Raw genomic sequence first — 15,639 nt, forward strand, 5'->3', positions numbered from 1 at the left:
AGAGTGTGTGATCGTCTACAGCCGCATTTTGCGCAAAGGGAGACCAGTCAACATTTTAATTGTGTAATACTTTAAGCACAAAAAAAGTTTTATTTTGCTTAATGGTTTAGTTCGAAATGTTCAATTTCAGCTCAGTGAAGCACTTTAAACACCTTATTTTTCTTTTTATTTATAATTGTGCTTCAAATAAAGAAATGCCTTTCTCTACACCTTAATCTTGTTTAAAAATCATTCACATTATATGAAAGTTATGAACAGAGATATAAAGGTGACCTCATGGCGTCTGGAGCCCTGTGAAGTATTGATAAATGTAATGCATTCTTTAGCCCACCCACCCAAAATCACCACCAGCCGTCACTGTAATTTGAGAAATGCATCCCTGCCGGCGATTTTCATTGGATTAGGAAATTATGGGCGGGACTATTTAGTCCCGCTCACGGACGCTCTGTCATCTACGGATACGAATACTTTTGCTACACATTTACCACCTAGGGGTGTTGCAAAACAACCTGCAAAAAACCCCACAGCTGAGACTTGCAGGAGCAGATTCGAGCAGTTGTAAAATGGTTTTGTGCTCGCTCATTAAAATGCTGAATTAACATAGCGTTCACAGATGTGCAACTTCTGATGCATTTGTTCAAATTTGGGTTCACGAATGCACACCTTTTGGGCATGTTCTCAGATTATGAAACACGGGTGTGCAAATGTGTTTTGCACCAACTGCGCTGCAATAATTGTAGCAAAAGGATTTGTGCACCTGTAACACAGATTAGCGTACTCGTAGACCCTATTTTGTGTTTACAATGGTATAAAAAATATTTATATTTTTTTTACGACTACAAATGTACTGTTACACATTTGTGACTTTAGAGTACACATGCAAAATAAATATATACGACTTCAAATTTACTGTGACTTTAGTGTACGCATTCAAATTCTACAGTTACAGGTGCTAAAGACTTTTGCTACAATAATACCTTCATAATAGCGTGCCATGGGGAAAAGCCAGCTTGGTGATTGGCTCCCGCAAAAACGTATCGGAAGCATAAAGAAATGTATTGCTCTCCTCCATCTCCGGCAGAATGGGTGCGGCTACACAGTCGGTCTATTCCCCTGAAATGATCCATTACATGATAATGTAGGCCACACAGTACAATGTTTAACCTTTTATTTTTTATTAAAATCACAAGTGTAAGACATTGGATTGTTTTGTCATTCAATATTCAGATATATATATTCAATTTTCAAATTATTATTTACATATCAATCCTCTAAACATGTTCTACATAACTGCAAAAAAATGTATATCTTTAAACGTATAAAATAAATAAAGGGAAAACAGACGCATTAATGGAATGTAATATAACCCTTTATAAAGGGTTATATTACACAACTGCAGGGTCAATTCTTACAAATATTCTCCTCGTTAAACGACAGCAGTATGACATTAATGCAGATCTTTCAGATCTCACATAGTAGAGATTCTAATTCTATTCTAATTCAGGAAACAACATTAGTTGTTTTGGTCGTTTGATTATTTTATTATCAAACAAAGGTCCTAGTCTGTTTGATTGACAGGTGAGATGATCAGGGGGGCAGAGTTTCTACCTTCATCATGTAAATGTGGACAGAGGATTGGATAGAGAGGCTCAGTGAAGGTGCAGCCAGTAGCAGAGTAGATATGAACCCTGGCTTCCACATCATAGAAGGAGACCAGACCCTCATCATAATCAACAAACACCCCCACCTTCTGGAGCTCAGCTCTCAGAGGGAGACGTACATCAGGGTCATCATTAAATACCAACCCATCATTGTAGTAGGAAAGAGTCCAGTAACCCATCTCAGGGGTCCCCTCTGTCAGACCTTTTCTGTCGATGGACTCTCTGGCCACTCCTAACCACCATGCAGTCTTGTCTTTTACCTGGACCTCAAAGTAAAATCTCCCTGAGGAGAAGCTCTGCCTCGTGAGAACACATGTATACTCTGTAAATCTCTTAGGGTTGTCTGGGAGTTCCTTCTCTTCACCTCCATCATGTACTTGTTTCCCATCCTCAGACAGGATGAGACTGGGATAAGTTGTATCAGGATCCAGAGTCACATCTACTTCATACTGCTGGACCCTCTTCAGTTCAGCATCACACTTCTTCATCTCCATGCTCAGTGTCTCCTCCAGCTGATCCAGGGATCTCCTCAAGGTCTCTACGTATGACGGAGGACGGACCTCCACCGTGGTCCAGTCCCTGGTGGGTGGAGGATCCTTCAGGGATCTGAAGGTCTGGAGGAAGTGGAGGTGGTCTTCAGTGTGTGAGAGCCGCTTCACCTCTGAGCTTCTATTGGTCAGATCTTCTATTTCCTGCTCCAGCTCTTTGATGAGGTCTTCAGATCGTTTCACTGTGGATTTCAGTTTCTCTTGAACCGTTTGGTTGAATTCATCCCGGCCCTTTTCAACACAGCCTATCAGAGCAGTGAAGACCTGCCCACCATGGGCTATCTCTCTGTCTGCGTCTTTGTTGCTCAGTTCCACTGTGTCTTTGATCTCCTTAATCTTTTGTTTTCTCTCCTGGATCTTCTGCGGAACGTCAGTCACTGTCTTCCCCAGCTGGGCCGTCTTCACTTCATATTCCTCCTTTAGAGGTACAACAGGATGGGACTTGTGGTCTGCCTCTGTGCAGAACTGACACACACACACCTGTTCAGTCTGGCAGAAGAGCTCCAGAAGTCTGTCGTGTTTCTTACACATCCTGTCTTCCAGACGGTCCATAGGCTCGACCAGCCGATGTTTCTTCAGGCCAGAGACTCTCTGATGTGGCTCCAGGTGGGTTTGGCAGTAAGAGGTAAAACACATTAGGCAGGACTTCACAGCCTTCAGTTGGGTCCCAGTACAGACGTCACAGGGAACTTCTGCTGGTTCAACACAAGGCTGCTCTTTTACTTGTACGGTTGTTCTAATCTGAGCAGCCAGCTCTGATAAGAAGGTATTGACCTGTAGATCAGGTCTTGTGTTGAAAAGCTTGTTGCAAACAGGACATTTGTACTGGACTTGTTCATCCCAGAACTTTGTAATACAGGTTCTGCAGAAGTTGTGTCCACATGCAGTGGTAACTGGACTGCTGAACACATCCAGACAGACGGAACATGAAAAGTTCTCTTCAGACCAGGAAGTGTTAGCACAGGCCATTCCTAGACACAGACGACAAGGTTTATGTATTGAGCAATTATAGATCATTATTTCATATTAAGTTAACACTGGCAGTTTAAAAAGGCTTGGCTCCGGACTTTAACCCCATAAAACCACCAAGTCATGTGACTCAGGGTCGGGCAGAGGAACCAGAGTCCAGACCGACAAGTTCACCTTCAGTCAGAGCCAACTAACACTTACAGCAACGCGGAAGTTAATTCCACTGAATTAAAAATAGTTTTACCTCGAAAATTCACAAAGTATAAGATGGATGACTTACTGTATTGTTTATACCAGTATGGTGGCGACATAACCTCACCTGATACAAATATTCATTCACATGTCATATTAAAGTACTTAATAACTGTATGGAGAAATCTAAATGCATGATATTAGTGACGATGAAGTCTTAATATCAAGAGAGAAATAAATAAAAATCCAAACTCAAGATGATAAACTCAAGGTTTATGCATTGAGCAATTATAGATTTCTAATTCAATGACAGGAAGACAGGTTTTAACTACGCCTCAAAGTTGTGTGCTTTAACTTACCTAGTTGATACTGTCTGTCAGACTATTTGTTCCAAACTATTTCTCCTGAAAGAGAGAACTGCTTCCACGTCGGTTGGCTTTGGTCTCTATGAACCTTAAGTTTCGTTTCCTGAACAAGGCGTCCTCTCCGTACCACCTGACTCCTCCCCTAACACCCGGCTCCTCCCCTAACACCAGGCTCCTCCCCTAACACCTGTCTCCGCCCCCACGGTTTACCGACGTTTCAAACGTTCACACCCTGAATGTGGGCGCATTCAGTAAAGGCTGGTTAAAATGCGTTGATATGTTCTCTCTTCTTTGCGACATTCAATATGTTCAACCTTAAAATGACCCGACACAGTGACTCTGGGTAAAAAATAAAGTTTGTGGTTTAGTGGTTTATTCTTTATGATTTATTGCGGCTGTGGACCGACGGCCCGCCCTCATATAGACCCTCCTTGTGTTTGACATTTGTATGCAAACTAACAGAAGCAGGGAGGGGTTAGACAGTTTTGGAGGATATATGTGGTAATGGAACAGGTAGGGGCAAGGGCGTCAGTTTGTTTTTAGAAGTGGTGGGGACAATAACCATAAGCTTGAGTGTGGTTTGAAAAGTGCTGGGTACCCTTATGTAAGCTATTCATCCATTCAACGCTGCATTACAATATGCTCTACAGTGTATAGTCAGGTGTTGAAAATACTATTCGAACAATAAGTTGAAAACACAGTTTGTGTTTTGGCTTGTTTTGCAAAACGGCGTTGGAAACACCAGGGTATTGGCTCGGGATATGTAATACTAATACACACAGGACAAAGAACAGTGTTGGCAATTTAACACTTATCTTGACATCAACAAAGTTTACCAGACAAACAATGCCAGACTGTAAAGGGGGTACGAAATGAAACGAGGTACTGAGCATCAGCCTTTTGAAGACGAGCAAGGGCTGCTGGTAGCATATGTTCTGCTGCATTGAAAAAAACAAGCGCCCAGAGGAGAATTGCATCTGTCAAATCCTGACCACCAGTAAACACTTGCGAAGGACCAATGTAGACTTCACTCGTTACAACAAGCAAATTGCCCGCAAATAAAATCCCCTACAGTTTAGGATAATCACACAGGTTATGCAAGAACATATTTATGTCAGGATAGGCCTACCAGGCTCCAAGTCGTCACATATCTCAATCAGACAAAACAACTATAACCGCATTGGCATAGCAATCGCACCGTGTGTAGCTGCTACTAGCTGCAATCGATACAATGCATACTAGCTGGAGCACCACCCAGAATCAGATCACAATCGCTTAGGACCTTTGGCCAGGTCATCACAAGCAAACAGAACCAGCAGCAAAGTTTACGTAAACCAATTCCTTACCTTATGTGGCCCTCCACATGCAGGCTAGATGATGTATCCATATCGTGTCACAAACATGCTTTTTACAGGAAGCAAAAGGACCGGCTATTTTCTGAATAAAAATGTCAATTTTGGCTGTCTGTCTTGAAACATCGCACACCAAACGCTACGGGGCAACAAGATCCCATACAAAGTGAACGTATAGACGGGTATCGGGCAGATTTTTTTGATTTGTTTTGATTTGTCGCGCCACACTTTCGCCGTGCACAGACAAATTCGCTCGAGTTGAAATATTTCAACTTTGACACGAATTTCGCGTGATGACAGCCAATCAGCGTTCAACAGCGTGGCCACTGAGTGACATGTGTAACGTAACAGCCAATCAGCGTTCAACCGTCAAACTCAGTGCAGTGCAGTCCGGGGTGAACTGCAGCATGGAGGAGAAAGTGATTGTTGCCGTTTGCGGTTCTCGGAGCTCTATATATAATAGTATATAATATAATATAATTTAATTGTATATATAAATCACGGCCAAAAGCTCTGTGCGCCTCCGGATGGCCGTAGCGCGGGGAGCTCATAGGGATTGGGCTTCTCGGGAGTCGGGGTTTGTTTACCGGCGTTGCTATGGGTTCCGGTCTTGTGTGTTCCAACGGTTTATTAGGTAGGTCTATCTAATAAATGATGTCTTCGTGCGCGCCTATCGCATGATTTTAGACTCGACGATTTCGGTTGAGTAGGCTATGTGGGAATTTTTTCAGTCGCAATTGGTTTGCACATTTTTAAAAGTGGTGGGGACAAAATTCGTATTTCAAAGAGTGGAGGGGACATGTCCCCCCCGTCCCCCCCGTAATCGACGCCTATGGGTAGGGGTTACACAGTGTTTAAGGATATCTGTGGTAATGGATCAGGGAGGGGTTAGACAGTGTTTAAGGATATATGTGGTAATGGCACAGGGAGGGGTTAGACAGTGTTTAAGGATATATGTGGTAATGGAACAGGGAGGGGTTAGACAGTGTTTAAGGATAAATGTGGTCATGGATCAGGGAGGGGTTAGACAGTGTTGGAGGATATATGTGGTAATGGAACAGGGAGGGGTTAGAAAGTGTTTAAGGATATATGTGGTAATGGAGCAGGGAGGGGTTAGACAGTGTTTAAGGATATATGTGGTAATGGAACAGGGAGGGGTTAGACAGTGTTGAAGGGTATATGTGGTAATGGAACAGGGAGGGGTTAGACAGTGTTTAAGGATATATGTGGTAATGGAACAGGGAGGGGTTAGACAGTGTTTAAGGATATATGTGGTAATGGAACAGGGAGGGGTTATACAGTGTTTAAGGATATATGTGGTAATGGAACAGGGAGGGGTTAGACAGTGTTTAAGGATATATGTGGTAATGGAACAGGGAGGGGTTAGACAGTGTTTAAGGATATATGTGGTAATGGATCAGGGAGCGGTTAGGGGGCATCTTGCTCTATAGGATAATACAGGTTAGGCTGCAGACATTGGGGATCAAACCCAGAACCTTTCAGCTTGGAGTCGAACTCGCTCACCACTACAAACACAGGCATAGACACACACACACACACACACACACACACACACACACACACACACACACACACACACACACACACACACACACACACACACACACACACACACACACACACAGACAAGTCATCCTCCTGAACAGTGAACACACTACTATCTGGATGTGTCCATCATGCTGGGTGGTCCCGGCCCCCTGCCTGGAGCCCCATGAAGGCTGAACTGAACCCCCGTCCAGGCTGAGCCCCACACACCTTAGCGTCCTGCTCCTGCAGCCTGGCCCCCTTGCTCTTCATGTAGGAGAGGAGATCCACGCAGGCGTTGGGTCTCTCCTGGACCAGGATCAGCTCCTGGTCCAGCTGGAACCAGTCCAGCAGGAGGACCACGGCACCGGGGCCCCCCGGGTCCGGGCGGTCTTCAGCGGCCCTCAGCATCAAAGACACCTCCAGCGGGAAGTCCGTCAGCCGCCCTTCAACCGTCTGAACCACAGAGAGTAGATAGACAGAGGGAGCTAGTCCTGAAACACTCAAACCCAGCTGGTCTCGGCTACAGAGCCAAGACCAGGATAACGGCAGTCCTCCCAACAGGTTGATTGATTCAACATGAGCATGTGATCGCCATCATAAGCAGAGTCGTAACATTACTGTCGGTAATAACACGATTAAAGCTACCCACCTCCTGTGTCATTGTGACCTTGGCCATGGGGATGTGCTTTATAGCGACCTACGCAACAAAGACACAAGCTCACTGCTTTAGTGTTTAACAGAGGATGCCGTGAATCAGACACGTATGTGCTTCCACAGAGTGTGGCTTTGTGGCGTCACTCTTACAGGCAGACGGTCCTCTTTCCGGCAGCCAGCAAAGACACTCCCGAAGCCTCCCTGTCCCAGCTGCTGCAGCTCCTCGTACAGAGCGTCAAAGTCGGCCGAGACCACACAGACCGTTAGTGAGTCTATTAACCCGTCCATCCCTCCGTTCAGCCCTTCATATCTAACCCTCCATCTGTCTGACCTGTGCTGCAGGTCGTCAGGCGGGTCCTGCAGGAGGAGGAGATACGGGGGGAGCTGTGGTCGGAGCGCTCAACACCTCCAGACGAGCTGAGTCCTCTGTCAGCTCCGTCTGTGTCCCGGGATCCGGCCGGAGACCCCGGCCCCCCCCCCGGGTCTACACGGGCCTCAGAGGGGTCCTCCGGCCCCCCCACAGCCTCCACATGGGGAGGGTGTTGCCCTGTGGTGGTCCTCCACCTCTTGGAGGGGCTTGGGCCTTCCTCGGGATCCTCTCTGCTCCTCTGCCCCCTCACTAGCCCTCCGCACACGGAGCACACTAGCTCCCTCAGAGCAGGACTTTCACTTCCCTAAACATGTTATCTGTGATAGGGCTCCTCAGTGTTTCTATATACCGCCCCTCCCTCTGAACGTCCGCGGGGCGTCCGGGGGCTACTGGTTAAGGAGGTGGTCCGGTAACCGGAGGGTGTCCGGGTCGAGTCCCGACCGGTAGGTGAGCTATGTGGACGGGGGGAGTCGTTGTGCAGCACTCTCCTCCGTCCTCGTCCACAGAGGAGGTTCCCTTGAGCAAGGCACCTGAAGCCCCCGGGCTGCACTGCGGCCGCACACTGCTCCGGGAACGCCGGGGTACCCCCCGTGTGTGTGTGTGCCCCCGTGTGTGTGGACAAGGTCACTCCTCTGTGTGTGTGTGTTCACCAACTCCCGGATGGGTCAAGAGCAGAGACAGAGAATAAAGGACACCTTAACTTAACTTAACTTAACTTCATTTAAATCTGAGGAATATGCTTCCAATGTTCTAAATTGGCTGTAGACTGGCAACAGATAATCCACAACAATATTCAAAACAATAATTGTAATTGTTGACACCCCCCCCCCCGAGCTGGCTGTGAGACGGGCCGGTTCCCGGACTCAGCGACAGGGCATTCTTCTGAGGCTTTGTCTGCTGTGCTCGTCAGAAACACATGTACTGGAGGCCCTCATTCAGGCTCAGATGAAAGCCGTGGAGAGCAGCAAAAGAATCCAAAGGTTCCCGGTGAATGGCAGGTATTTACTGAACAGAATCCCTTTACGTCAGAAGAGAACAACTAGCTCCGCTAACGTCAGTGCTTGGGGCTTCTTTTGTTGCTGGACAGCAAACCCAAGGCCCTGGAGCGCGACGTCACAGAGATGGACCCTGCACTCCGGTTAATGCTGCAGGAGAAGGAGAGGGCTGTGAGGACGCTGCAGGAGACTGTGGAGGTATACTCAAAAGGCATTGCACATGCATACGCACACGCACACACACAAACACACACACACGCACTCACTCGCACACATGCACAAACACAACGCACACGCACTCAAACAAAAGCACACACACACACGCACAAACACACACACACATACACACATCCGACTCAAACACACGTCTGGTACAGTGGCCCCACTACTTCCTGTCTGGGACCGGAAGTACGCACGATCAAAATAAGTAAAAGTGAAAGTATGTGATTTACTACTCACACATGCTCCTCCTCATCTCCACCTTCTCTGTCCTCTCATTGGTCGATCATCCGCTCGCAACAGCTTCTTCTACTAAACGTAAACTCTAAAGATTCAGGTTCTAAACATGCCAACAGAGAGTTTACAAGGCATTTTCCAATAGCGAGAAATCCATAAAGGTTTCGCGTTTCCTGGATTAAGGAGATTATGTTTTAATTTGATTGGATTTATTAGTGAACCATGTTCCTCAAACCTTGTAAAATCAAAGGGACACATAACATGCAAAGTGTGCAGCTCCCCCAGTGGGCGTTCTGTTGTACTACATCTATTTTAGATTCACCAATCTAAATGGGGTGACCTTTGACATGTGAACACACTTAATGCGTAATGTATGACGATCATGAACACAATCCTAGATGAGCTAGAGAGAAGAGAGCAGAGATAACAGAGAGGAGGAGAAGAGAGAGGGGAGAGGAGAGGAGGAGGAGAGAGAGGAGAGGATGGAGAGAGGAGAGGAGAGCTGACAAGACTAAGTCACTGTACTCACACAGATGGGGAGAATCTACATGTAGTCACTGTGACCTTTGTGTAAGTAAGTGTGTAACACATGTTGGGTTGTTGTAATTTTTACACTTCTTCAATGATTTAATACGTTCCATCAATCTCGTAATAATCAAAATAAGGGTTTTAGAATTTTTTTTTTTTTTTTTTTTTTTTTTTACACTTCTTTTATTGCAGAAACTGCATTTATACTGAACACTATTGGACTGGAATGTATCTATTCCCTAGCCCGGCTATTGCCAGATCAAGCTCAAATGTAGATTACACGTTGGTTTTAAAGTGGCAAAAACGTATCGGAAGCAGAAAGAAATGTATTGCTCTTCTCCATCTCCGGCAGAATGGGTGCGGCTACACAGTCGATCTATTCCCCTGAAATGATCCATCACATGATAATGTAGGCCACATATTACAATATTTGACCTTTTCTTTTTTATTAAAATCACAAGTGTAAGACATTGGATTGTTTTGTCATTCAATATTCAAACATATATTACATTTTCAAATTATTCTTCATACATATTAATCCTCTAAACATGTTCCACATTACAGCATAAAATGGTATATCTTTAAACGTGGAAAAGAAATAAAGGGAAAACAGACACATAAATGGAGTGTAATATAACCCTTTATAAAAGGGTTATGTTACACCACTACAGGGTTAATTCTTAAAGATATTCTTCTCGTTAAATGACAGCAGTATGACATTAATGCAGATCTCTCAGATCTCACATAGTAGAGATTCTAATTCTATTCTAATTCAGGAAACAACATTAGTTGTTTTGGTCGTTTGATTATTTTATTATCAAACAAAGGTCCTAGTCTGTTTGATTGACAGGTGAGATGATCAGGGGGGCATAGTTCATATCACCATCACAGAGGATTGGATAGAGAGGCTCAGTGAAGGTGAAGCCAGTAGCAGAGTAGATATGAACCCTGGCTTCCACATCATAGAAGGAGACCAGACCCTCATCATAATCAACAAACACCCCCACCTTCTGGAGCTCAGCTCTCGGAGGGAGACGGGCACCAGGGCAATCATTAAATAACAACCCATCATTGATGTACCAAAGAGTCCAGTAACCCGTCTCAGGGGACCCCACTATCTCACGTTTTCTGTCGATGGACTCTCTGGCCACTCCTAACGACCATGCAGTCTTGTCTTTAACCTGGACCTCAAAGTAAAATCTCCCGGAGGAGAAGCTCTGCCTCGCGAGAACACATGAATCCTCTGTAAATCTCTTAGGGTTGTCTGGGAGTTTCTTCCTCACAATTCCATCATATACTTGTTTCTCATCCTCAGACAGGACGAGCCTGGGATGAGCTGTATCAGGATCCAGAGTCACATCTACTTCATACTTCTGGACCCTCTTCAGTTCAGCATCATCACGCAGCTTCTTCATCTCCATGTTCAGTGTCTCCTCCAGCTGATCCAGGGATCTCCTCAAGGTCCCTACGTATGACGGAGGACGGACCTCCACCGTGGTCCAGTCCCTGGTGGGTGGAGGATCCTTCAGGGATCTGAAGGTCTGGAGGAAGTGGAGGTGGTCTTCAGTGTGTGAGAGCCGCTTCACCTCTGAGCTTCTATTGGTCAGATCTTCTATTTCCTGCTCCAGCTCTTTGATGAGGTCTTCAGCTCGTTTCACTGTGGATTTCAGTTTCTCTTTAACCGTTTGGTTGAAGTCATCCCGGGCCTTTTCAACACAGCCTATCAGAGCAGTGAAGACCTGCCCACCATGGGCTATCTCTCTGTCTGCGTCTTTGTTGCTCAGTTCCACTGTGTCTTTGATCTCCTTAATCTTTTGTTTTCTCTCCTGGATCATCTGCGGAACTTCAGCCTCTATCTTCCCCAGCTGGGCCGTCTTCACTTCATATTCCTCCTTTAGAGGTACAACAGGATGGGACTTGTGGTCTGTCACTGTGCACAACAGACACACACACACCTGTTCAGTCTGGCAGAAGAGCTCCAGAAGTCGTTCGTGTTTCTTACACATCAAGTCTTCCAGACGGTCCATAGGCTCGACCAGCCGATGTTTCTTCAGGCCAGCGACTCTCTGATGTGGCTCCAGGTGGGTTTGGCAGTAAGAGGTAAAACACATCAGGCAGGACTTCACAGCCTTCTGCTGGGTCCCAGTACAGACGTCACAGGGAACTTCTGCTGGTTCAACACAAGGCTGCTCTTTTACTCGTACGGTTGTTCTAAACTGAGCAGCCAGCTCTGATAAGAAGGTATTGACCTGAAGATCAGGTCTTGTGTTGAAAAGCTTGTTGCAAACAGGACATTTGTACTGGACTTGTTCATCCCAGAACTTTGTAATACAGGTTCTGCAGAAGTTGTGTCCACATGCGGTGGAAACTGGACTGTTGAACACATCCAGACAGATGGAACATGAAAAGTTCTCTTCAGACCAGGAAGTGTTAGCACAGGCCATTCCTAGACACAGACGACAAGGTTTATGTATTGAGCAATACAGATTTCTGATTCGATAACGGGAAGAGATGTTTTAACTTTCTCAAAGTTGTGCTGTTTTACTTACTTGTTCTTACTGTCAGACTTTTTGTCCCAAAATGCGATTTATTTTCTCCTGAACGGGAGAACAGCTCTTTGGTTTCGTTTCCTCAATATGACGTCCTCTCCTCCCCTAACACATGGCTCCTCCCTTAACCCTTGGCTCCGCCCCCACGAACACGCTCAGACTTTGGTGCATTCACGCACTGTGTAGGCTCCTTCAATGCGTTGATGTTTTCTCTTCTTTGCGGCATTCAAATATGTTCAACCTTAAAAAGATTGGACACAGAGAGCCCGGGAAAAAAATTAACTTTTTGATTCAGTGGTGAGTTGTGTTGCGACTAACTGAGAAAGAGCTGTAAGAATACATTTTACTTGATTTTGACTGTGCCTAGTATTTTCTCCACAGTCTTAATATAAAAACACGAAACAAACGGAGAAGGGAGGGGGCGCGGGAGCAACTGTTAGGGCGCACCGAAACCGTCACCGTAGTACCCACGGCAATGCAATGCACGGCAGTTAATTCCACTGAATTAAAAGTAGGTTTACCTAGAAAATTCACAAATTATAAGATGGAAGATTTACTGTATTGTTAATAAAAGTATGGTGGGGATCGCATGGAGCAGCAACATGTGAGAACTGTGACTCAAATTAGCACATAAGCTGCAATATCTGCACATAGCCCCAAGGGTGGAGCACCAAACATATAAGCTGTAAAAACTGCTCATGGCCACAAGATGGCAGCATCATTACACATATGAGGAGGCCGGAGGCGGGCTCTCAAAACCATAGCCAATCAGAGGACGTAGTGCGTCATATAGGCCACGCCTACTCCATACAGAGCAGGACCCAGAAGAGGTCAGAGATACTAGAGGCAGGTTAACCTCGGATGCTCCGCGTGTGTATACAATTCCCCTCCTATTGTTTCATGTTTACCACACCGAAACCAGGCCAAATGAAGTGAGCTAAAAGCGATCCTGACTGGAGTACCTTTTCTGAATAACTTAACACGACGCGTTTCCTCGAGCTCTGCACGTGGAGAACTTTATTCACAAATAATTGATATTAACCCTCCCACCCCCATACATATTCCTTCACTAGTAATGTCCTTAATATCTGAATGGGGAAATTGAAATGCATGATATTAAGGATACTGAAGTCATAATATTAAGAGAGAAATAAATAAAAATCCAAACTCTGCCTTATTCTTTTGTTTAAATGTGACCTTTTTTGATTTGTTGCGGCTGTGGACCACGGCGCCGGGGCCCCCCGGGTCCGGGCGGTCTTCAGCGGCCCTCAGCATCAAAGACACCTCCAGCGGGAAGTCCGTCAGCCGCCCTTCAACCGTCTGAACCACAGAGAGTAGATAGACAGAGGGAGCTGGTCCTGAAACACTCAAACCCAGCTGGTCTCGGCTACAGAGCCAAGACCAGGAGAACGGCCGTCCTCCCAACAGGTTGATTGATTCAACATGAGCATGTGATCGCCATCATAAGCAGAGTCGTAACATTACTGTAGGTAATAACACGATTAAAGCTACTCACCTCCTGTGTCATTGTGACCTTGGCCATGGGGATGTGCTTTATAGCGACCTAAGCAACAAAGACACAAGCTCACTGCTTTAGTGTTTAACAGAGGATGCCGTGAATCAGACACGTATGTGCTTCCACAGAGTGTGGCTTTGTGGCGTCACTCTTACAGGCAGACGGTCCTCTTTCCGGCAGCCAGCAAAGACACTCCCGAAGCCTCCCTGTCCCAGCTGCTGCAGCTCCTCGTACAGAGCGTCAAAGTCGGCCGAGACCACACAGACCGTTATAGAGTCTATTAACCCATCCATCCCTCCGTTCAGCCCTTCATATCTAACCCTCTATCTGTCTGACCTGTGCTGCAGGTCGTCAGGCGGGTCCTGCAGGAGGAGGAGATACGGGGGGAGCTGTGGTCGGAGCGCTCAACACCTCCAGACGAGCTGAGTCCTCTGTCAGCTCCGTCTGTGTCCCGGGATCCGGCCGGAGACCCCCCCCCCCCCCCCCGGGTCTACACGGGCCTCAGAGGGGTCCTCCGGCCCCCCCACAGCCTCCACATGGGGAGGGTGTTGCCCTGTGGTGGTCCTCCACCTCTTGGAGGGGCTTGGGCCTTCCTCGGGATCCTCTCTGCTCCTCTGCCCCCTCACTAGCCCTCCGCACACGGAGCACACTAGCTCCCTCAGAGCAGGACTTTCACTTCCCTAAACATGTTATCTGTGATAGGGCTCCTCAGTGTTTCTATATACCGCCCCTCCCTCTGAACGTCCGCGGGGCGTCCGGGGGCTACTGGTTAAGGAGGTGGACCGGTAACCGGAGAGTGACCGGGTCGAGTCCCGACCGGTAGGTGAGCTATGTGGACGGGGGCAGTCGTTGTGCAGCACTCTCCTCCGTCCTCGTCCACAGAGGAGGTTCCCTTGAGCAAGGCACCTGAAGCCCCCGGGCTGCACTGCGGCCGCCCACTGCTCCGGGAACGCCGGGGTACCCCCCCCGTGTGTGTGGACAAGGTCACTCCTCTGTGTGTGTGTGTGTGTGTTCACCAGCTCCCGGATGGGTCAAGAGCAGAGAAAGAGAATAACGGATACCTTAACTTAACTTAAAGCTATACTGTACGATGTGAGAGAGCTAGCATGATTTGAAATTAACTTCTCTTCTGAGTTCCGTTTAACTCCTCCCCCACCCTTCAGGACTCCCTGCCCCCACCCCTCGACACAGAGCCGTGCACGAGCGCTAATGCTGCTTACGGCTTACTTCAACGGCAACCATTGGTTCACTTTTCAGGCCATTCAACTCCCTCAGCTGTCGCCATCGCTGAAAAGTGAATCCAATATTTATTCTCGTTTTTCCTCGAGCATTCTCCAACTTTTTTTTTGTTGCTGCCTTTTCATTTTCTGTCTTTCTTTTTCTTGCCTTTTTAAAAGGATGAACCGGGGCAAGTAACGGTGGCAGTGGTAACTTCTGTTTTTTTTCTCCCATCGTGTTAACGTTGTAGGCTCACTAGGTCTAGTCCACTGTCATGAACTGCTATGACAACAACGCTTTCTTTGCCCTCCGTGAACGCGCTCAGGCTCGTGCACAGAGGAGAGAACGCGCAGGCTTGTGATTGGTTCTTTAGATTCGGGCACAGTGTCTCCGATTGGTAAGCATTTTAACAGGTTTATAGCAGATACAGAATTCGCTTTTTTTTTCGCTTTTTTTTCATTGCCCATAAGTTATTTATTGCTGTCAGGATGTAAAAACCAATTTCAACAACATATTAAAAAGTGCATATCACTGGAATCGTACAATATGCCTTTAACTTCATTTAAATTGGAGGAATATGCTTCCAATGCTCTAAATGGGCTGTAGACTGGCAACAGATAGTCCACAACAATATTAAAAACAATAATTGTAATTGCACCCGACATCTTTGAAAACACCCCCCCCCCCCCCAGGCCAGACCCATCAAGCTCCTCTGTCG

The 15,639-nt window shown here is 46.6% G+C and overlaps 5 protein-coding genes across 6 annotated transcripts in view; 1 reads left to right on the plus strand and 4 right to left on the minus strand.

Annotated features, from left to right (window-relative positions):
- The window catches only part of LOC132473795 (E3 ubiquitin-protein ligase TRIM39-like), a 46,977-nt gene extending 34,694 nt beyond the window's left edge, over nt 1-12,283 (minus strand). The window contains exon 1 of one of the 2 annotated variants that reach the window (XM_060074067.1): nt 3,730-4,053. The gene's annotated coding sequence lies outside the window, so the exon portion shown is untranslated. Of the gene's footprint in view, nt 1-3,729; nt 4,054-12,187 lie in introns of those variants that run through there. The other variant, XM_060074068.1, reaches the window with a different exon arrangement.
- LOC132473805 (disintegrin and metalloproteinase domain-containing protein 8-like) overlaps nt 1-15,639 on the plus strand; it is a 107,334-nt gene that overhangs the window by 26,519 nt on the left and 65,176 nt on the right. The gene's annotated exons all lie outside the window — the stretch shown is intronic.
- LOC132473796 (E3 ubiquitin-protein ligase TRIM39-like) overlaps nt 1-15,639 on the minus strand; it is a 78,400-nt gene that overhangs the window by 12,492 nt on the left and 50,269 nt on the right. The gene's annotated exons all lie outside the window — the stretch shown is intronic.
- On the minus strand, nt 1,003-12,326 carry LOC132473603 (uncharacterized). Its single transcript, XM_060073809.1, has 6 exons — nt 12,188-12,326; nt 10,472-12,084; nt 7,440-7,646; nt 7,285-7,332; nt 6,864-7,088; nt 1,003-3,178 (listed from the first exon to the last, which is right to left on the minus strand). The coding sequence occupies exons 2-6, from the start codon at nt 12,080-12,082 to the stop codon at nt 1,559-1,561; spliced, it is 3,711 nt and encodes a 1,236-aa protein (XP_059929792.1). The 5' UTR covers nt 12,083-12,084; nt 12,188-12,326; the 3' UTR covers nt 1,003-1,558.
- LOC132473808 (serine/threonine-protein kinase pim-3-like) lies at nt 13,259-14,040 on the minus strand. The gene is made up of 3 exons (XM_060074085.1): nt 13,859-14,040; nt 13,704-13,751; nt 13,259-13,507 (listed from the first exon to the last, which is right to left on the minus strand). The coding sequence occupies exons 1-3, from the start codon at nt 13,994-13,996 to the stop codon at nt 13,319-13,321; spliced, it is 375 nt and encodes a 124-aa protein (XP_059930068.1). The 5' UTR covers nt 13,997-14,040; the 3' UTR covers nt 13,259-13,318.

This window comes from Gadus macrocephalus, chromosome 15 (genome assembly GCF_031168955.1).
Source record: "Gadus macrocephalus chromosome 15, ASM3116895v1".
NCBI classification, from domain to species: Eukaryota; Metazoa; Chordata; class Actinopteri; order Gadiformes; family Gadidae; genus Gadus; species Gadus macrocephalus.

What these genes read in the sequence shown, in the direction of transcription:
- LOC132473808 (XM_060074085.1), bottom strand. Translation starts at nt 13,996, where the DNA reads ATGGATGGGTTAATAGACTCTATAACGGTCTGTGTGGTCTCGGCCGAC. An exon ending in GGAAAGAGGACCGTCTGCCT is followed by an intron (nt 13,752 to 13,858) that starts GTAAGAGTGACG and finishes TTTGTTGCTTAG; the next exon opens with GTCGCTATAAAGCACATCCC. An exon ending in AGGTCACAATGACACAGGAG is followed by an intron (nt 13,508 to 13,703) that starts GTGAGTAGCTTT and finishes TCTGTGGTTCAG; the next exon opens with ACGGTTGAAGGGCGGCTGAC.
- LOC132473603 (XM_060073809.1), bottom strand. Translation starts at nt 12,082, where the DNA reads ATGGCCTGTGCTAACACTTCCTGGTCTGAAGAGAACTTTTCATGTTCC. An exon ending in CACCTGTCAATCAAACAGAC is followed by an intron (nt 7,647 to 10,471) that starts TAGGACCTTTGT and finishes CTCCTCCTGCAG; the next exon opens with GACCCGCCTGACGACCTGCA. An exon ending in GGAAAGAGGACCGTCTGCCT is followed by an intron (nt 7,333 to 7,439) that starts GTAAGAGTGACG and finishes TTTGTTGCGTAG; the next exon opens with GTCGCTATAAAGCACATCCC.